We start from the raw sequence: 23,479 nt of genomic DNA on the forward strand, positions 1-23,479 counted from the left end.
GATGTTCCTTGGTTTTCCTCTGCCCCAGTTCATCTAAGTAAATGTCTTTCAAGAACTTCTGGTGTCTTTTAGTGAAAAAAGCTGAGTCTGGCGTTGCCTGTGGGAGTTGATTTTTGGGCAGAGAGTAGTGCTGCCCCGTTGGGTCACTCTTAAGTGTGACAGAAGTGTGACCTGTTTACTTTTAACTACATGAGTTTACATTTTAGCATATCGTGTTGTTACCAGTTTTTCAAAAATGTACGTTTTATTGATTCCCGAAGACTGACTTTTGTATTCACATGGGATATTTTAGTGATATTTTAGATTTCATTGTATCTAATGTCTTGTAGTAAGTATTGATGTTAAGGATAAAATAATATTATTTTGACATTAATCTGATAGGATAAAATCTTTAGGATAAAAATGGTGTAGAATGAATGAGATTTTCTTGAACCAAAAAATTGAGGTTCTAGTAATTAACACAAAGTGGTTCGAATACCTGAATGATGTTTATGGTGATTTAGAATAATAAGTAACAAGTTTCTTTTTTTCTTCTTTTTTTTTTTTTGGCTGAAGCCAAGTAGCAAGTAACACATTTCTTGAGCAGGCAGAATGCTTGGTTAGATCCTATGTGGGAACCAGGGTTTTCCGGTTACGATTATAGTTGTGTTGTTGCGTGCTCAGGAGCAAGAAACATTATTAAGCAAAGTAGCATTACTTTCACAGATTTAGATATGCTTAAGATATTCGTAGGTGAGTTTATTTTGGAAAGGTTAACTATCTTTTGTTATTCTAATATGTATTCTAATATTTCATTAGTTTTTCCCAAAGGCAAACTTTTGGGCAAAGCAGTGAACTATAGGTTTTCTTTTCCATTACTTGGCTCTCATAGGGACGTAGATCTCAAGAATTGAAAGGAATCATAAAGTTTAACTCAGTTAACTTTTTTTTGTAGAAAAACTAAGTGGTCAGTGGTAAAAGTGCAACTTGTTCAGTTTTTAATGTTTTCTTGATTCAGAGTAATTGTTATAAGAAGTCCTTATGTTACATTGTGGATACGTGCTTTAATCGTTACTTCTCAGAAAATCCATCTAGATGCTATATATTTCTGGTACTAAATATCTGACTTGTTGAAATGTGATTTACTGTACTGTTATATAACACTACCATTTCATGTTTGAAATTTCATTTTTCTTAGGAAGAAAGGCTACACTTCTCTATGTATTAGCATTGACACTGCTAAAACCTCTATTTGAGTAAAGTTAGTAATAAATATTATTCAAGTACATTATTCAAATCTTATGTAATGAAAGTACTTTTAAAATGTGTGGTATGGCTGGGATATATCATTATATAATGCTGCATTTTTTTCCACCATTGCTTAAGAGTTCTTGAAGCCAGCATAGCAGAGAATAAAGCATGTTTGAAGAGGACACCTACAGAAGTTTGGAGGGATTCTCGAAACCCTTATGATAGAAAAAGACAGGACAAAGCTCCCGTTGGGCTAAAGAATGTTGGCAATACTTGTTGGTTTAGTGCTGTTATTCAGGTAAGGATCTTTCTTTATTCAGTTCTTATTTGATGTGTATGATAGCTATGGAAAGTGAATTGGTTGTGTTTAAGTTGTGTACTTCAAAGATAAGTACAGAGAAGTTTTTAATATACCCTTTAGTCTAATAAACTAGCTTGGGGATTGCCGTATCCTCCCATCCCTCTTTCTTTTTCATTTATAGTATGTGTTTTTTAACAGTAGATCACTACTTATACCTTTCACTTACTTGGAATCAATTTATCCTTTCTTTCTGCCTTTAGGAATTGTTGGGGTGGAAATAATTTTGTATATATTTCCCTGCAAATTTATAGAGGCATTGTAACCAAGTTTGAAACCAGAGCTGGCTTTTTGTGGGTCAGATTAGATTTATTTGTATATACTAGACAATGTTGTTTATAGAATTATAGACACTTAATATTTTTAATAAGAAGAGGCATTTTATTTGAGGTTGGTATAGATTTGCAAATAATTCTCAGTTTGCATATTAAATGATGTGATGAATAAATATTGATAAATTAAGAATAACACATTGTCTTTTTTTACTAAGAAATCCCTTAATGATGTTTTTTTGATCTGTTTATTCTAAAATAAGAGACATATGTATGTGTAGATATCCATTGTCTTCTCAATTTGAAACAGTTTCCTTTACGTGTTAATGACTGTTACCAGAATTCTTTATCGTTCTCAGTTGACATTGATAATGTTTTCCATCAGATTGTAAAACTTTGGAACAATTTATGAATAATATGTCCTTAATTTTTATTACTCCTTAGGAAAGTTAACTAATATTTTGTGTTTTTTTGGTAAGGCAGTTGAATTATAGCTTATTATTTCATGTTCCTGATGAATGCTTTTTACGTCACTGTACATGCATGCTATTTTTTAAGTTCAAAATATGTCTTCATTTTGTAACTTTCCAAACCTGTGTGTATGACAGCTTAAACTTTCATATGGTATTAAGGCAACTAACAGGTTATTTTGTTCATTTTCTACAAGTTAACTGTTTTTGCTAACCTGTAATTTTAACTTTTTTAATATACTTCAGTGCTATAGTTTTCACATTTTTCTCCCTTTTTGCTTCTGGTGCGTAATACCGCATAATTTGATTTCCTTTGTTTTTCTGGATTTACCTCACTTTTTAATATGCTGTGGTGCATCCTAATAAGTAATATGCTATGCTGTTGGTTTTTCCAGGACATTAAGATGCTAAGGAATACCTGGGTTAACACAAATCTATAGTAGTATCTTTGCTTCTAACCTTGATTATACATTATTTGTTTACTTACATGCCAAAAATAGTATCTAAAATGTTGATACCTTAGAGTTTCTTAGATCATCTTAATAGGCCATCTCACTTTACTTGCAGTATTTATTAAGAAGGTTTGTACATGTTATAATTCAGACACAGTTTTAAAATATTAAGTGTAGTTGTAAGGCTGTGAACTGAGTGTTCATGAACATGTTTTGCTGCCTGTATTTGGTCAGGTAGATGCTGTCTCAGCACGATTGTGACAGATACATGAGGGTCATTGATGAGAAGCTTTTCTTAGAAAAGTGTAAGAAGAAATAAAGTATTTGTAAATAGTATTGTTAGAATAGTTGCTTTTTATTTCTCCATCCTGTATTTGTACGGAAGTTCTGTTTGAAATGATAAATGCTGATATAGGGATAATGACCTTTTGTTTCAGTAGAATAAACTTCTTTCAGCAGCTCAGTTTAATCTTGATACAGTCACAATCTATTTCTACCCTAAGTTTGCTAATCTTAGCTTTTCTTTTTAGCTTAGTTTTTTTTGTTTTTGTTTTTGAGAAGGAGGGAATGGGTTAGCAAAAAATTATCTTTAAAAAAAAATGCCTAGCTTATTTAAAAACTAGTAATTATACTAGTTTTAAAATTTTATCTAAGTTTAGTGGCTGCTTAATCCCTAACATAGGCAAGTATAAGAGGGCTTGATTTATTTATTTTTCTTTGGGGGAAATCTAAACATCTAGGAGAAGTAACATAAGCTTAAAAATTCAGGTTATAATGGCCTAATAAGATAATGACTTTTCAGGGAGTAGAAAACATTAAGCATCGAACTGTAGAAAATGTTAGGGGGGGCGGGGCAGAAAAATTTGGCTACAGATGACCTGAAGTTTTACTTTTTGTGGTAATTTTAAAGTCTATTAAACTATTTTAAGTAGCTTTTAATTTTTATCTTTAGTAGAGTCTTCTTAAAAATTTTCTACCATTATTGCTTAACTCTAAAATATAAACTGAGATATAATACTTGACCATCATAAATGGACTTTTTACTTATGAATGAAAAATTGGGCCAAAAATCTACCTTAGTGTTGGAAGTTTTGTTGTTTTCCAGAGTGAGTGAGTTGGAAGTTATTCAAATTGTGATGTAAATGTACTGTAAAGTTTTGATTACAGAATTTTCTCAGGGATGGAATTTACTTAGTTGGTCGGACTAATATGAAACAACTGGGAATTCTAATTCTTTTTCTTGTAAATATATTGACCAGTTATGGAAGTTTACTAGTAATATCACCCTTTAACTTCAAAGCATATAGCTGGGGTAGGCTACAACAGATATAGATAGCTTTGCATACTTATTATTTTAGATATTGAGACCAATATTTTGGTAGAAAGGGGGAACAGAATGTAAGAAAGGGAATATAAACAAAGAGAAGATTATACAGGTAATGGCTTAAATAATCTTTTGGTTGCTGGCAACATTAGCCTGTCTTTAGGTTGGACATCAACCCCTCAGCTAGTCAGGATTATTTTTGTTCTGTTCACTTGGTACTTTTATGTAGAAAGTACGGATTGCAGCTTTCCCCACTAGGGTGTCGGTGAATGAGTTAGCTATTTGGAGGTGTACGTTCTCCTCTGTAGCTCCGGGACATCTTGTTGAAGTGCTGTGGGTGCTCATGATGACCCTTAGCCCCTTAGCACCTTTCCATGTGGATGCTTCTGTGATGCCGAGAAGTAAGGTGCTTATACTTCTCAGTTTGCTTGTCGTAGTCTGTTTTACTCCTCTTGTAGATCTGTTGGCACCTGTCACTTAGTCCTAAAGCCCTGCTGTGTATGATGGTAAAGTATGTGGTTACCTTGCTCATAAACCATGTAACTGCAGGCTGACTAAAATACAGGTACCCTGTGTTTTATAAATTTTACTAAAATACGTCCACCCTGTGGGCAGAGAGCACATTTAGGTTACTCTATATTAGTGTATATAATACAGTGTCTGGCACATTGGAATAGTCCATCTAGTAATTATTACATGAATGGATGAATAAACCAAAAGGGAGCATGTATGGAGCATCTAAAATATTAAGTGAGGATATTTTTTAAAATGATGCATATTGTCAAAACAGGATATAATTTAAAATGCTTATTCATACTCCTTGCTTTTATCTCATCAAAGAAAAAATCATATGGCACTAAAATGCTTAAACCTGTCTGCTTCCTAGTCCTGCCCCATGAAAGACACGTATATCTAGTCCATTTCTTCTCTCTCTTCATTTTTCTAAATGGCATGCCTTCCCACTGAGATAGGGGTTCGCTCTTTCGGTTCACCTGCCTAGAATTGCCCTTTCTTTCATCTCTCAACATAGTTATAATACAAATTAAAAATAGTAGGTAGTCAGTATTTACATTTTTTATAACTTTATAAATATTACAGTGATTCACTAGGCCCTCCTGTCTATAGTACTTTGTTATCCTGGTGTTGTCAATTGCTACCTTTTCCCCCCTATTTTCTATATACTTTAATATTTTCTAAATGCTTCAACATCTTTGTTATGGTCTTAATAATATATTCTGTATGACCACACATGTTAGCTTCATTTTTGTTTGTTTGTTTTTGGAGTTCTGTCCCACAGAACATTTCTCTATTTCAGATTTGGAGTGGATTCTGATTGTTTTTGGTTTAAGCATGATGACTCGCTTTTTAAAAGTAAGGCTAGAGAAATGGGATTGGTTGATGTGGGTATCAGTTTACATGTTTTTTACTTAATCTTGCTATTCATAGCTCTGAATCTTATCTCTCCTTTCTACCGCGACATACAGTTTTTTCTGAACCTGAGTCATTGAAGATCTCAACAGACTAAATTTCCTGTACCCCCACAGAGAGGAGGCAATTGTCTGAATGTGCTGGGTCTGGAAAGGACATGGGGATTTAATTGTTCTGTACATAGACTTTTAGTTTCAACAATGCCATCTATTTTTCAGTCCCTGCCTCACCATGAAACTTTCGTGATACCTTTCTAATTTTTTTTTTAATCCTCCAAGAAGAATTTATCATCCTTCGCAGTACTCTCCATTGTAGGCAGTTTGTGTTTCGTTTCCTCTGCACTCTTGTCATCACTGTTTTTCTTTTTCACAAAGTATTTCGACCCTTATCCTCCATTTGGTCTTTGTTATTAGCAGGAAGCTAACCAAACTTCATTTTCGAAAGTGCTTTTCAAAATTCACATACTAGCTTTGGACTGAATGAAAGGATGCTGATTTTCAGGTGCATTAATCAAAAACACTCTTTAGGCAGTAAAAGTTACCCTTTCCTACCTCTTTTGAAGGAATACATTGGACAGTACTCATATGACTTTGGTGAAGGATATAGGGTATTTGGGACTTGAAAAACTTAATTTTTATGATTTGTTGTGATGATCGATGGTGATGAGTTTCACTGGGTAATGGCAGATGAAGTTGTTTTAGACCATCTGCCTCGTGATGTTTTGCTGGATTCAAAAACAGAAATAAAACCAACTTGTTGAGGGCATCCTGGGGTCCTAAAGCAGTGAGGAATTTTGAGTAAAGAAAGATAGTCAGAGAATGAGCTTGTTATTTTTGATGGATTTTGTCTTTTAGGCGTCTCCAGAACTGACTGCTGAGTGGCTGACGAACTAAGAAAATTTTTGCACAAAGTTTGAGCCCTAGTAAAACATCTTAGACTTTGAGTTGAATTTCTAAATGGTTAGAATGTGGCATTAACTGATAACTGAAAGTTAAGACAGGCTTCCTAGTTTCTGAATTATCTCAGAATGTATTGGATTAAGGCGACCTGAGACTGGAAGTGACTCTAGTCTACCTGTCTGCCAGAGCAAACGTTAATTCTCTCTTAGAAGATAATATTATCTGGGAACCTTTCCTTCATTTTTCATACACAATGTCTAGTACTCAGGTCAGTCATACCAGAAAATAAGATGTGTGTGAAAACTAATACAAAAAAAATGGACAATAGAAAACAGCACAGGAAAATCGGAATATGTGTCTGCCATAATAATAATTAATATGTTCAAGGAATTAAAAGCAAGGTTGAGAGTCTGAAGAAAACTAAAAACTATAAAGAGCAAAATGGAAATTTCAGAATGGAAAAATATAAATGAAACTAAGAAGTCAGTGAATAAATTTAGCAGCGTTACTAGACACAACTGAAGGGATAATTAGCCAACTGGTAAATTAATCTGGAGAGTATTTTTCAGACTAAAGCTATGACATAAAGATGGGAGCATCAAAGAGTTACTTTGGATATGGTGAGTAGTACTAACAGTGTATTTGTAGTTCCAGAAGGAGAGTAAAAGGAAATAGGGCAAAAGCATATTTGAAGAGATGATTCACAATATTCCAAACTTGAGAGAGATCAAGTCATAGATTCAGGAAGCAATATGAATCAAATAGTATAAACATAAAGAATACTGCACCAGAGTACATCATCATAAAACAAAAAAATAACTATAGACAGAAATTCTAAAAGTTGCAAGGAGGAGAAAGATACACATATAAAGAAGCAAAAACAAGACTAATAGTTGACTTGGATACCTTTAAACATCAAGTCACACATCAGCAGAAATAATGTCTTTAAAGTGCTGGAAATAAATAACTGGCCATCTTGAATTTTATACCTAGCAGAAGTCTTTTAAAATGAAGAAAAACATTTTAGTCAACAGAAGCTGAAATAATTCTTCACCACCCACGCCAAAGGAAGTTCTAAGTGTCCAGGAGCAAGGAAAATACTCTATCTACAGTGGGAGCTCAGAGAATAGAAGTGGGATTGAGATTCTTCTAACCTGCCAGCATTTTCTTTCCTCTTTAAATTCCTCAAAAGAATAGTCTGTGGTTTGTCTCCCCTACTTAAAGTACTCCCCTTATCTTTGGTTTCACTTTCTGCTGTTTCAGTTACCTGCTGTTAATTGTGGCTGAAAATATTACAGTACTGAGAGAGAGGAGGGAGGGAGACCACATTCATATAACTTTTGTTGCAGTATGTTTTTTACAGTTGATCTATTTTATTATTGTTGTTGTTAATCTCATACTGTGCCCAATTTATAAATTAAACTATCATAGGTATGCAAGGAAAAAAATCATAGTATATATGGGGTTCAGTAATATCTACGGTTTCAGGTATTCAGAGGAGGTTTTGGAATGTATCCCTTTTGGATAAGAGGGTGCTACTCTATACCCCGTTTTCCAATTATTTAATGCCTCTGTTCTTCCTCTACCACTCAACTGAAAACATGACTTTCCAGTTGCCAAATCCAAAGGTTATTTCCCTGTCCTTAATTTATTGGAAGAATGTGGCAACTTTTCATGATGTTGCTAATCTTGTCCTCCTTGAAATGTGCCAGCTATTTTTTGATGTACAGCAGAATCTTTTGTGGAACTTTGTATCTTTATTGAGAGTCGCCTGACATTGTTATTTTTTAAAGCTCCACAATTTATTCAGATCCACAAGTATGTTTGAAAGCCTTTGTTTTCTCCACTCCTTTTTCTTCTGTGATTTCCCTTAGTATACCTTTCTCTTTCTCAACATTTTTTTTTTTCTTGTGACTTTTAAATGGTGCTTTCTCCCCAAGGTTCTGATCTTGGCCAACTGTTAATGTATTCATATCCCTTCTGGTTTGTTACTTCTACTGTTATTGTTTTAATCAGCAGTCACAAGACTGTAATCCCTACAATGGCAGAGACTACCTTCTTAGTGTCTGTCATATAGTAGATGTTCCATAAATATTTGTTAAATGAATGAATAAATGATTTATTTTATGTGCTTATATTGTTTTATCTTTCTAGATCACAAGATAAAATATTTTTTTACAATTTCTGTTACCAGCTTTATGGTTTTACCTTTCATATTTAGGCTGTTAGTTGATCTATGTAATCTGGCTCTATTTCTTTATATGTAGTTTTCTCAGTACCCAACTGTTGATCAAAAGCTTATTTTCTCATTGATTTGTGGTGCCACCTTTATTTTCTGTCGAGTTGACTGACTCACGTTTTCTAAGATTTAATACATTATCACTTCCTGTATAGTAATTTTCAAACTTTATAAACTGTGACCCAAGAAAAGAATATACTGTATATTATAAAACATTTTACACATACACAAGTTTGTAAAATATCTACAGTGAAAGTTTTGCAAGAAAATACTCTGATGAATTTACTGAGTATGATACATTGTGATTTTTTCCATTGTATTTTATCACATTTTAAACAAATGTTCAGCATGATGACAGTAAATGGTTGCAAACTACAGTTTAAAAAAGATACTCCAGGAAGCCTTTCTATGAGCATCCATCATATGCTCCATTATATTCTTGTGTAATTATTATCACTGCATCTTGAAGTCACGACATTTCTATTATACATCTGTCTCCTTTCTAAATTGTGTATTTCCTTGAGCATTGAGATAATATGTAATTTCTTTGTGTCTCTATCACCTAGGATCTGGTGAATAAATTTATTTGTACTACATTTTTCTAGAATTAATAGTACGTCTAGATAATTCATGGTAAACATAGCACATCTAAAAAATTTTGGACTTGACATTTGCATACTCTTTCTTTTGAGGAAACTGCCTAAGTGCGTATAAAGAGAGCTATTAATAACGAGTAGTATTTTCAAAAAGTTGTCCAAATATAATCTTGTGCACCATCAAGTATCAAGAATAGTATGTCAAATATAAGAAATTTGACTTTTTCTCAGAAATGTGGCCTCCTTGTGCCAGTTGCAATGATTCTGCGTATAAGTAGTACACAGTTGTCAAAAATAAATCTCTAAACTAGTTATTTTTACATTCTGCTAATGGAATTTTCTCTCAGGTTATCTTCAATTGTTATTCTTTTTCAGTCATTATTTAATCTTTTGGAATTTAGAAGATTAGTTCTGAATTACAAGCCTCCATCAAATGCTCAAGATTTACCCCGAAACCAAAAGGTAAAATGTAAAAGATTTTTTTTTAACAGTATATATAGTCTATATGTTCTCTTATATGTGATTGATATTTGGGCATTTACTTGGCTCATCAAATCGGAAACTGTCAATTTGAGTGTCAATTCATTAATCTCAGTTACCACAGCAACTTCTTATCCTTTGTTAATATATTATAAATACGACTTTTTTTCTTTACCTGTCACAGTAATATGCCAATTTTTGGTGTCACTTTAGTAATTTTTTTGAGGGAACTGTCACGTTTCAGTAAACTTTATAGGCTATAGTTTACAATTTAAGGTCTTTCCTCAATTGTCTCCTGAAAAATTTTGTGGAAATAGAAATTTCTTTTCAGTTGATTGTCTTGTGGAGCCCTTTAAAAAATGAGTTTTGCATTCATGTCTTTGCAGTACAAATGTGTATCTTTCATTTTGGAAGTGACTATCGTAGATAGGTACTTTAAAGTGAACAAAGAGCACACACACCAGGGCCAGATTGCCTGGGTTCTAGCTATGGACCTAGAGCTAGTTACTTGATTTCTCTCTGTTCCATTTCCTATCTGTAAAGCATAAATAATAGTAATTATTTCATAGAGTTGCTGTGAGCATTAAATGAGGTAAAACATGTAAGGGGCTTAAAAGTGCTTGGTACATAGTAAGAACTAGGTGTCAGCTATTGTCAGTTAAACAATAAAATAAAGTTTTTTAAAAATAAGACTTATTTAGGGCCAGGCGCGGTGGCTCACGCCTGTAATCCCAGCAGTTTGGGAGGCCGAGGCGAGCGGATCACGAGGTCAGGAGATCGAGATCATCCTGGCTAACACGGTGAAACCCCATCTCTACTAAAAGTACAAAAAATTAGCCAGGCCTGGTGACGGGCGCCTGTAGTCCCAGCTACTTGGGAGGCTGAGGCAGGAGAATGGCGTGAGCCCGGGAGACGGAGCTTGCAGTGAGCTGAGATCGTGCCTCTGCACTCCAGCCTGGGCGACAAAGTGAGACTCCGTCTCAAAAAAATAAATAAATAAAATAAGACTTATTTTAAAAAGAACCAGTTTGCACACAGAATTTATACCTAATGGAAAAAATTACTTACGGAGATGATATAGTTGTGTGTAGGACTTTAGTGGTTGATCTTGTCACAAACAATCTGTAGTCCTGAAGTGGACTTGTTGCCAAGACAGGGGATTTAGTTTTAGGTTTCAGTGTACTGCTGAACTTTTTGTGACCTATTGTTAGTAGGAGTGATGAATTATTAAATTATGTTTTCTTTAGTGTTTAATTTTTAAAACCACTTTTTCTGTAAACACGTAAAACATTTATAATGCATGCTAGTGGGATGAGAACTTGATTTATAACCAGCTTTTCAGGTTATAATCTCTGTGCTGTAGAGTGTCAGGCTGATAAACAACCCATTTTCAAAAGGGAGTCAGGATCGCTCGACAAACTCGTGTGTCTCCAGAAAAATTAAGGAAAACCCTTTCAATTGTTATGGTTTTTACATGGAACTTTTTGAACTATTGCCTCTATTATTGCAATTTGTTAACATCACAGTTCTTCTCTCTTCTCATATCTCAAAGTCTATGTATAATTTGTGTGAAACTGTTTAGAATTATCATTTCTAGTTACGTATTTATGTATGTATATGTGTCTTGACCATTTATGGTCCTGGATTTTAATGTTTTACAGAGCTTTATTTTCTTTTGTTCTTCACAGAGTTGAATAAGGCCATGTTAGTTTGTATTCTTATTTTAAAAACAGTTGTTATATTTATGCTTATATATCAGAAGGAGTTGTGAATACTAGAGAAATGTGTAATTCCAATCTTCAGCACCTTTCTAGACAAGTTTGTTTCTTGCAATGGGTTAGCCTCTCCAGGTGTCCCTTTAGCTTAAGGAAATAAAATAATTTCTCACTTCCATTCTGAGACAATTACGTAGAATATGCAATTTTGTATAAGATTATTCCACAAAAGTGACTCTCCTTTAATTTAGTAGAGTGACAGCAGTTCACACTATACCTTGACATCTTTGAAGCAAATGTGGGATTTATAGGTAGTTATCAGCCACTGAATGGTCCTATATTCATTTGAGATGGTGACAGCAGTTTTTAAAAAAGGTATCAGTGTAACTTGTCACTTATTTAATAATGAATTTACCTCCAACTGGTGACGTGTCTACAGCTACATTCAATTTGAACACTTTGTGTTAAATTGCAGAATACATTTGGGATTACTTTGATCACATCACAGAAATGCCATTTGTATACACTTTTAAACAGGATATTTTTTACTGGCAGAATTTGCCACAAATATTACATACATACTGGGTGAGATTTGAAAGAAATACAGTATTTGAAATTAGCTTGTATTCTAAGTAGACTTGGCAATTGCTTGTAGAAATTGAAACTAATTTTAGACACTCATATTTATTTGAACTGTTTGTAATTTCAGTGTCTAGGAGAATTGTGAGGTCTCTGGAAATACATTAATAGATCCTTGATGTAATCATCCCGCCTTCCCTCACACAGATATACATTTGGCTTAAAATGTTTCAAACTGATGGCAAAACATATTAAATGTTGAGAAAACAAAGATGCACATGTATAGTATTTAGTGGAAATCATCATATAAATAGCTAAAGCCTTATTAATTGAAAGGTTATATTATTTAAAGCCTTGATTTAGGACAAATATTTCAAAATAAATAAATTTCTCACTTTCCACTACTTAAAGCGAATGTCATCAGAAGGAAATGGGTTTAGTTGAGTACCATACTGTATTCCTGGACCAAATACTTGAAAGAATTATGAATTTTACAAATAAAAAAGGCATACTGAGATTTCTGCCATTAGTCATGAAGAAGTGACAGGAACTGGATTTATAAGTCTCAGTACATTTTAAAGAATTCAGATCATACAGAATACCTTTTCTGACGAAAATGGTAGAAATCAAGGTAGAAATCAACAACAGAAGGATATACAGAAAATTCCCAGATAGTTGGAAATGAAGTAGTTCACCTCTGAATATCCCAAGGGACAAAGAACAAATCAAATGAGTAATTTCAGAATATTCTGAGCTGAATGAAAATTAAAACATGACATATCAAAATTTGAGGGATGAAGCTAAAACAGTGATTAGTTGAAGATATCTTATTAGAGACTATCGGGGGAAACCCCACCCCCGATATTTAACGTGGGTTCTTTTCTATTTCTCTAAGCATCTTAACTGGCCTGAGAAATAAAGGGAAAGAGTACAAAAGAGAAAAGTTTTAAAACTGGGTGTCTGGGGGAGACATCACATGTTGGCAAGTTCCGTGATGCTCCTCAAGCCGTAAAACCAGCAAGTTTTTATTAGCGATTTTCAGAAGGGGAGGGAGTGCATGAATAGGGTGTGGGTCACAGAGATCACATTCTTCACAGGGTAATAGAATATCACAAAGCAAGTGGAAGCAGGGCGAGATCATAGGACCACAGGATGGGGCGAAATTAAAATTGCTAATGAAGTTTCGGGCACACATTGTCATTGATAACATCTTATCAGGAGACGGGGTTTGAGAGCAGACAACCTGTCTGACCAAAATTTATTAGGCAGGAATTTCCTTGTCCTAATAAGGCTAGGAGCATTACAGGAGGCCGGGGCTTATTTCATCCCTTCAGCTTCGACTGTAAAAGACGCCGCCCTGATGGGGGCCATTCATAGGCCTACCCTCATGGGGCGCATTCTCTTTCTCAGGGATGTTCCTTGCTGAGAAAAAGAATTCAGCGATATTTCTCCTATTTGCCTTTGACAGAAGAGAAATATGGCTCTGTTCTGTCTGGCTCACCGGCAGTCGGACTCCAAAGTCTTATCTCCCTTGTTCCCTGAAGATTGCTGTTACCCTGTTCTTTTTTCAAGGTGCCCAGGTTTCATATTGTTCGAGCACACATGCTCTACAAACGATTTGTGCAGTTAACACAGTCATCACAGGGTCCTGAGGCATACATCATCGTCAGCTTACGCAGATGACGGGATTAAGAGGTTAAAGTAAAGACAGCATAGGAAATCACAAGGGTATTGATTGGGGAAGTGATAAGTGTCCATGAAATCTTCACAGTTTATGTTCAGAGACTGCAGTAAAGACAGGTGTAAGAAATTATAAAAGTATTAATTTGGGGAACTAATGTCCATGAAATCTTCACAATTTGTGTTCTTCTGCCGCGGCTTCAGCTGGTCCCTTCGTTTGGGGTCCCTGACTTCCTGCAACAAGAGACATCTTACCAGACATCTTATTAGAAAAGAAGAATGGTTTTCAATTAAGGATAGCAGCTTGCATATCAAGACATTATTAACCTCAAAGCTGAAGTAAGGAAATAATAAAGATAATAGCAGAAATCCATGAACCAAATATCAGAAAAACAATACAGAAAGTTATGGAACCAAAAGCTGCTTCTTGAGAAGATTGGTGCAATTGATGAACTTCTAGGTAAACTAAGCAAGAAAGTAGAGGGAAGACATCTGTTACAAATATAAGGAGTGAAAAAGGGAAACGTCACTACATATTCTATTGACAGTAAAAGGAGAATAGTGGAATATTGTAAACAACAGACAAGTGACTTGAAAGTCACAAGCTATCAAAGCTCACTGATGAAGAAATAGATAACCTGTGGTTAGCCCTACATTATATTAAAGGAACTGGAACCCATCCACCAAAAAATTCAACAGCTGAATGTTTTACTTGTAAATTATATTAAGCATTTAAAGAACAAATGATAACAATTCCCTATACATTTGTACAGATACTTAAGAAGTAAAACTTCCCAACTTGTTTTGTGAGCTAAGCATTACCCTGAAATGAAGAGTAGGAAAATACATTTCAAGAAAAGAAAACCACACACCATTATTTCTCATGAATTTGGAAGCAAAGAATTGTAGCACATTTTTGAGAAATTAAATCCTGCAATTATATATAAAGGATAATACCTCATAGAGAAGTGGAGCTTACCCAGGAATACAAAATTGGTTTAGCCTTCAAAAATAAATCACTGTAATTCACCCTCTCAACAGACTAAAGAAGAAAAACCATATTATCATCTCTGTAGATGAAGAAAAATGATTTGACCAAAGCTAAAATCTCATTTATGGTAAAATCTTGTAGAAACTAGGAAGCAATTTAGTTTTCAAATATGCTTCTCAGCAGAATTCCCCTAATTTCCAAAAAATTATTACTTCCAACTTTGTTACTGGGAATGTCTCAAAAAACTGCGTTGACTTAGGTGCAGTGATAAACTGATCTCACGAAATTAAGGGTACTCATGGAAGTAACTTTATGGATTAAAGCTCATAGTTTTTATACTTTTAAAACCTGTTTCTGTAGGGTATATTTGGAACCAGTTTTATTCCCTCTTACCTATTTCTTAGGACTCTTTTTTAGAATACATTCTAGAAGCAGTTCTTTCTATGTCGATTATATTATTCTGGGCAGCAACTATGTAAAGATACACCCCCATCCCAGACCCCTAGAATTTTACAGTGTTAAGAATGCCAACTATGTAAATTTGGAAGAAAATTTTCATATTTAATATCTAAATTTTATCCATTAGAATTGTTATTACAAGAACTAAATATTATAAGAATGGCTTGCCTGGTTTGTTGCCATGAAACATTTCACTAAGTTTTGTGAATTACGTTATTTTTTAAAGTTTCCTTCTTGTTTTAAATTAAATTGTTAGTGATTGGTAATGTGAGTTGTTTTAATTTTTTCTGGAGATTTTGCTTTAATGAACCATTAAGAATTGAATGCTTGCTTTGTGTAGTAAAAACTTGTGGAAGAGAAATTCTTGTCTTTGAGAATCTTATAGTCTTATTGAGAAACAAAAGTAAGATTTCAAAGGACTATTAGGAGGGTGATATATTAGTCTCCTATTAGGATCTGGTCTAATTATTAAATTAATATAATTAAATTTAAGTATTGTGATTGAATTATATTAAATATAATGTTGGGTAACTTAAAATAGATATAAAATAAATGAGTATAAAGTAATTTATAAGTACTTTTTATTAAATAATTATTAAATTTCTAATGTTAACAATTGGATGAGGTTCTAATATTAGTCTGATAATTAAGATTGTCACACCACAGTGACAGTCAGTGGTTCATTGCTCAGTGAAAGGCATTCATTTCAGTAGATGTGGAATTTGAAGGTGTCGTTGACTTGGAGGAGTCTGGAAAGACTTCATGGAGGAGTAGAGATTTTTGCTTAAATGGGTTTATTGAGATAAAGCACTTAGAACAGTGCCTGGCATGCAGTGAGCACTCATTGGACGTTGCCTGTTATTATTGCTCTCAGCAGCAGCAGCTGGGCCTTGCTGAATGGGAAGTATTATAATAAGCAGTCTTGAATGAGGAAGATATTCTGGGCTGAGTAATGACATGATTTGCTATGAATATGTGGCATTCATCTGAAATTGTGAGCCTATCCTAGGTCTTCTGCCTTTTTTGTGCTGGACTTCTTTGAGTCTCTTAGATGGCACCAACACTCTACTTTCTTCAATTATGAAAGAGTGCTAATTCATCCCAAATCTATATTGGCTAGTTTAATTTTTGGTTACTGTTAAAATGAATATCTATTTACTAGTAAAAATTTTCTTAATCTTCAATTAAGGTTTTTTTTTCCTTCAATAGGAACATCGGAATTTGCCTTTTATGCGTGAGCTGAGGTATCTATTTGCACTTCTTGTTGGTACCAAAAGGAAGTATGTTGATCCATCAAGAGCAGTTGAAATTCTTAAGGATGCTTTCAAATCAAATGACTCACAGCAGGTAGTTTTGTTGCACTTACTTGTTTATTAACCATTTGTATTTTATTTAATCCGAATTATATTAAGCAGCTTTCCCAAGAATATGAGACTTTTTAAGATACGTGATACTGCTTTATTAAAAATAACCATTTAAAACATTTGGGAGACTGACTTTTAAAGAAAAGTGATCTTGAAGGTGTTAAAATAAAGTTTTAATTTATATTATGATTGAAATGAGAACGATGGATAAAATTAAGATTATTTACAAATACATAATTAAACATCTTCACAAATGTGTGATAATAGAGGATCATTATAGTACACATGCTTTTGATATTCCTGTGTTTGCTGGCAGGGAGTACTTTTCTGTAATTACCCAGAAATGGCTTTTGAAATACATTATCTTTGTTATTGTTGCTTTTGTCTTTTATTGTTTATATAGTGTATTGTAGATTTTTATCCATTACCTTAAAAGCATATTGGTAATTTTCTTACAAAATATCTATAAACAAGCCAGTATTTTCACATATAATTGGAAAAATCAGAGAAATTAAAGAAGGAAAACAGAGGAACAAATACAGTGGCAAATAATAGTAAGTGTTCAAAAAGATGGCAGCAAGCATGTAATGGCAGAAGCTTCAAAAAGCCACTAAGCTTTCAGTATTGTTTTTCAAATACATACTTGGATGTGTCTCTGTTTTTTGGATGTATGGAGAGGGCGTTTGGAAGAGGAGGGTCGGAGACTCTGTCACCATTTTCCTTGTGCTTTTTCTTTCTGTTTTAAATTTACCTTTTATGGCAAGTGTGAATGAACAAAAAGGGCACTCACTCAGAGTTTCTTTTATATGTTGTTTCATTTTTTAAAACATTCTAACAATGCTCCTGTGCCTTTTAGGCCTAGTATCGACTCAGCTTTGTTTCTTACTTGCTCTGTCATGATAACACTAACACAAATCAAAAGAAAGAAAAATAATTTTACAGTTGATCCCAAACCACCATTTTAGGGCATTTGGCATTCCTTCTGGTTCTAAATGCGTTTTACTTTTTTTTTTTTCTTTTTTAGTATGCATACTATCTTTTCCAGTGACTCTGAATATACAATTAAATTTTTTAAAAAATTACTTCTGTTCTCTGACTTACCTTTCTTTCTGGATGGCTTTTTCCTTGTCTGTCTGTCCTTCCTTCCTTCCTTCCTTCCTTCCTTCCTTCCTTCCTTCCTTCCTTCCTTCCTTCCTTCCTTCCTTTCCTTCTTTCCTTCCTTCTGTCTCTCTTTCTTTCTTTCTTTCTTTCTTTTTCTCTCTCTGTCTCTTTCTTTCTTTCTTCTTTCTTTCCTAGAGATTCATGCTGATTTTGGGGTATCTTTTCACTTTTAAAGATGAGGCAGCATAGACTTCATTTGGAGCCATATATGTACATAGGTGGGCTTTTCAGTTACAGTTGAAATGGATACAAATGGCTGTTAAGGCCACAATATAAATGCTTTTGCTTCAGACTAGCACTGTAGACTAACTTTTGAAATTAGTGATTCTTTTTCTTTAGAGGACTTTTAAGGTGGATGTATATCAATTAAGGTTGATAAGTTTGGTTCTCTTCTGTTCCCTAAACACTTGAATTTGAAGGCTACGCTAGTAATTTAGTGAATCTGTAAATGTAAGCATCATGATTTTTTTAAAAGTGAATTTATATTTTCATTGTATCTTCTTCCTAAATATTTCAAATATATCATCTCTTGAAGTGCACAAGAGTCTTTTGGGATACGCTTTGATATGTGATACTGTTAGTTTTTTCTTTTTCTTTTCCATTTTTGTGTTTTTGGAGACATGGTTTTGTTTTGTCACCCAGGCTGGTATACAGTGTCATACAGTGCTATACAATGGTATGACAAATGGCTTACAGTGTCATACAGTGTCATACAGGTATGACAAATGGCTTACAGTGTCATAAAGTGGTATGACAAATGGCTCACTGCAGCATCAGCCTCCTGGGCTCAAGCCTTCCCCATGCCTCAGTCTCCTAAATAGCTGAGACCACAGGCACATGCCACCGCGCCTGGCAAATAATTGTATTTTATTTTTATAGAGACAGGATCTCCCTATGTTGCCAGGCCTGGTCTTGAACTCCTGGGCTCAAGCTGTCCTCCCTCTTTGGCCTCCCAAAGTGGTAGGATTATAGACGTGAACCACCACACCTGGCCCCAATTGATACTGTCAGTTTTAATCATACCTTTAATTGTTTCAGCTTAAAACTAAAAATCAGTGAAGACTTCATTATTTTTTTTTCTCTTGATGGATGCAGGTAGAATTTTTATTTTATAATTGTCAATTTTAGATTGATTTCTAAGGAAGATAGGGATTAACTTCTGAAAAATATTGTGATAGCTAGGAAACCTTCTTATTTTTTGTTAGATATAACCTTTAAGTGAATTAAAGTTATACAAAAGTATGAAAAGTTGTTTTAAGATGTTACAGTAGTTCCTGAGGATAGTCGTAACAAATTGCAACGGATGGAGTGGTTAAAAACAAAAGATTATTCTCCACCAGTTCTAGAGGCAGAGGTCTAGAATAAAGGTGTTGGCAGGGCCCCACTTCCTCCAGTGGCTCTAGGGGAGAATCCTTCTTTGCTTCCACCGTATTCTGGTGGCTGTTGGTGTTCCTTGGCTTGAGGCAGCATAGCTCCAATCCCTGTCTCCCTTTTGCTTCCACCGTATTCTGGTGGCTGTTGGTGTTCCTTGGCTTGAGGCAGCATAGCTCCAATCCCTGTCTCCCTCTTCATATGGCTTTCCCTCATGTGTCTGTCTGTCTTCTGGTTTTCTATTTCTTATAAGAACACTCACCGTTGGATTTAGCCCCAGCCCTAATCCAGGCTGATCTCATCTCAAGATCCTTACCTTAATTATATTGACAAAGATCGTTATTCCAAATAGTGTCACCTTTTGAGGGTCTAGGTGGACATACATCTTTGCGGGCTACTATTCAACCCACCGTAGGTATTATGAATGTTTACAGCTAGATTTTTGTGTTGCGTTTAGTCCTGTTTAACTCTGCAGCTTTGGAGCAATTTACTTAAGCTTTCCAGACTTTAGTTTCAACATTTTTTTAAGGTTAATAAGTTGGCCTACATGCTCTTTAAGAAACTTCTGGCTGAAAAAATGTATGATAGTAAGTTTGTTTTATATTTGGGGCTATTTTGATAAGGGCAAATTGCTTACTACTGATTCATCTGTCTTTAAGCAGCCTTAGTAGAGTTGATTTATTGCTTTCCCCCTTGTGTTCTATTTATTATTTTCTGTGTTCTAACTCACGTTATTGAAAGAATTCTGGTAGTTGATAACACAACTGCTACAACCTATTCCTGTTTTTCTATGTTGGAAGAGTAGAGATCAAAGGAATGGTGAAAGGTGATAAATGAGCTGGTTCTGAATGATAGTAAAGGTAGATATGGCTTGAAAAGTTGTGTGTGTAAGTTGAATTAAGAAAATGAATTGTGGAAAGAGACTAGTCTTCCTTGTAAGAGAGAAGCCAGTAATAATTCTTTATAAAATAAAGAACTGTTTGGTAAGATGATTTCTTCATTTTATAAAGATTCATTACAGAGCTCTGCAGGTGGTGAGTAATGATTAGTTTTAAAAAATCTCATTTGTAAGTTTGGTTTTTGGTGTGTGTGTTTGTGTGTGTGTGTGTGTGTGTGTGTATTTTAGCGTGAACCCAATCATTGAATATCAATATAATGCTTGGTTTTTCAAATATATCCTGGTTAAATGATAAAAGTTTCTTGCATTTTGTGTGAAACATTTCACTTGTTATCTTTGCAAGAAGTTAGGGATTATATATTTCAGTAACTGGCTCTAGGTTTGATGTTATAACATCTAGTATTTTTTTTTAGGAGGCTCAAATATCAACAGGCTTTTTTCTTTTCACAGCAAGATGTGAGTGAGTTTACACACAAATTATTAGATTGGTTAGAAGATGCCTTCCAAATGAAAGCTGAAGAGGAGACGTAAGTTACCATGAAGTTTAGCAGTGGGGTTTTAGGAATTCATTAGATAGCATGTATTTAATGTCAATGGAGAAATAAGAAATCAAGACAGACTTACGGGAATCCCAATATTTTCTGTATTATTGACAAGCTGTTTGGAATTTGCAGGCACAAATAATGATCTAACCAAAAAAATCTAAAAAGTGGTCCCTGAAAGAGCTAGTCTTACATGCCCAGTTCCTTTTCTTAGATTCAGTAATCACTTTTCATGAGGAGGAATGAATTTGCGGTGGAGAAAGATGTCAGGAATGTGAATTGTGACAAAATCCTTTTATGTAGAAGCATGAAGACAGGGATATGAAGTAGCAGTGCATGTGAACAAGTGGCTCTGTTCATCTGTTCACTCAGGGCCCCAAGGTCACCTAGGTGTCTGGGATCTTGCTGGCAGTGAAAATTATACTGTGTCTCCAAGTTTCTGCCCAGAAGTGACACACATCACTTCTGCTCACATTTTGGTGGACAGAGCTATGTGGCCTAACTTCAAAATGAGTAGGAATTTCTCACACTAATGAGGATGGTGGCTATGAAAAAAACAACCCCCCAACCCCCACTACCCCAAGAACATAACAAGGGTTGGCAAGGATGTGGAGAAATTGAAACCCTTGTGCTGTATTGATGAGGATATAAAATGGTACAGCCACTGTGGAAAACAGTATGGGGGTTTCTTAAAAGATTAAAAATATAATCACCATATGTTCCAGCAATTCTACTTCTTGGTGTCTATCCAAAAGAATTGAAAGCAGGGTTTCAAAGAGATATTTGTACACCTGTGTTCATAGCAACATTATTCACAATAGCCAAAAGGTGGAAGTATACCAAATGTCCATTGATAGGTGAATGGATAAACAAAATGTTCTGTATATATGTACAGTGGAATATTGTTCATCCTGAAAAGCACAGAAGTTCTGACACATGCTGTAACATGACCCCTTGAAGATACTATGCCCAGTGAAATAAGCCAGTCACAAAAGGACAAATACTATAAATCACTTATGTGAGGTATCGAGAGTTATCAAACACGTAGCAACAGAAAGTAGAATGGTGGTTGCCAGAGGCTGGGGGGAGGGGGAAATGGGGAGTTGTTTAATGCATATAGAGTTTCAGTTTTGCAAGAGGAAAAGAATTCTGAGATTGGTTGCACAACAGTGTGAATCTACTTAACACTACCGAACTGTGCAGTTAAAGGGTTATGTGCATTTTATTCACAGTTTTAAGAAGTGAGTAGGACAGTGTATCTTACCATGCACCTGAACGTGAAGGGCCAGAAATTTTTTTCAGTAGCACTAAAGACTACTACACTACCTACTGGGGTTCTTGTAAGAATTAAGAGAAGTACTTATCAACATTATTCTAAGGATTAAATGATGACCTATTTATCAAGAGAGATGGTATCCCCTCCCTTTTTAAACAATACTTAACAAATCAATTAATATAAACACAAATTAATACAGAAAAATCTGTATACAACTGTAGATACAATGCATTTCTATATGGTAAGGCCAAGATGAACTTTGTCTTTTTAGGTCACACAAACCATAAAAAGACAGTTTAAAATTATCAATTTGTTTACTTCAAACAGAAAAGAAAAAAATGAATTTTTATATTAAATGACTTGGAAACTATGTAAATGACTAATTCTACCAGCAGTGTGAAACTTCACAAAAGGATGGAGTAGCTCTTTAGCTACTCTGGGTCAAAAACTGGTACCTTGTTCCCTCCCTGGTGAGGTGGTTGTTTTTGGGTTATTTGGACTCTTCCATGTAAATACAGGAAATAACTTAGCAAAATGTTGTAGAAATCTATTCTGATTAAAAGTGGCTTTTCTTCCTTCCCATGTCCAAATTAACATGCACTACACAGAGTAAGAGATTGAAATGTATAATGATGATAGAAAGAGCAGGCACTTTGTGCACAGACCGTGTCAATTTCTCTTCCAAGTTCATACATGTAGTGCTCATTTTAACTCTTATGAGAATCCTATGAGTGCAACTATCATCATTATCCTCAGTTGACAGGTGAAGAAACGGGAGAATAAATTTAAGTACCTTGCGCAAGGTGACGCTGTAAATAACAGAGCTCAATGCAAGTGCATGATAGCCACAGACGTGTTTTTGTCTTGTCATATGCTATGGTTCTTTTAATATTTTCTCTATAGGTCCAAAAATTGTAATTACATTTATATTTTTTAACACTCTTTAGGGATGAAGAGAAGCCAAAGAACCCCATGGTAGAGTTGTTCTATGGAAGATTCCTAGCCGTGGGAGTACTTGAAGGTATAGTTACACATTTACTTTTTATTACCAGTGAAGAGAGATTATTATTCATTCGTTCATTTGTCTCGATAGTTACTATGATAGTTACTATTATTTTAGTGGACTTTGATATATTCTGTCTAGTAATTTTTGTTGGATTGCTACTGTTATTCGCGTATGGCACAGAATTGAATGAATGAAAAGGAATGTGTAAAGTGCATTATCACATACTAATTGATACTTTATTTTATCCTCATGTTTTTTCCAGTGAGAGGGCTTCTGTGATACTGTTATGTTGGAATCAGGGATTAATGGGACAGTTGGGAGATCCTTTGAAGATAATATTGGAGTTAAATACTGGGCTTGCTATGATGCTCACTTTCTTTTTCACGTTGAAAGCTGAATTTAGCAACTTAGCATAGTCAGGGTGGTATAGAGTTCTCACTTTTTGAGTGATTTTAAATGTAGATATTAATTTTCAGGAAAAAATTATACTCTATCTTTTGAAAAATCAGTTAAGAGTGATACTACTCCATTTAAGCTAAATACCTGTTTCATAAAATGTGGCCTAACTAGTTTCTGTTTGGTTTTCCTAACAAGGCAGGAGACTCTCTTTAAATGTAACTTCATGTAATAATATTAGTCCCAAAGCATAAACTTGAAAAATTGTTTTTCTCAAATCACCCAATGCATCA

General features: G+C 34.5%; 1 protein-coding gene across 1 annotated transcript in view; it reads left to right on the forward strand.

Annotated features, from left to right (window-relative positions):
• USP25 (ubiquitin specific peptidase 25) overlaps positions 1–23,479 on the forward strand; it is a 112,014-nt gene that overhangs the window by 27,296 nt on the left and 61,239 nt on the right. The window contains exons 4-7 of the mRNA XM_011984877.1: positions 1,366–1,528; positions 16,382–16,519; positions 20,417–20,493; positions 22,732–22,805. Of these exons, the coding sequence (XP_011840267.1) occupies positions 16,403–16,519; positions 20,417–20,493; positions 22,732–22,805 (268 nt within the window). The 5' untranslated portion in view covers positions 1,366–1,528; positions 16,382–16,402. The remainder of the gene's footprint in view (positions 1–1,365; positions 1,529–16,381; positions 16,520–20,416; positions 20,494–22,731; positions 22,806–23,479) is intronic.

Source organism: Mandrillus leucophaeus, unplaced genomic scaffold (genome assembly GCF_000951045.1).
Source record: "Mandrillus leucophaeus isolate KB7577 unplaced genomic scaffold, Mleu.le_1.0 Scaffold275, whole genome shotgun sequence".
NCBI lineage: Eukaryota > Metazoa > Chordata > Mammalia > Primates > Cercopithecidae > Mandrillus > Mandrillus leucophaeus.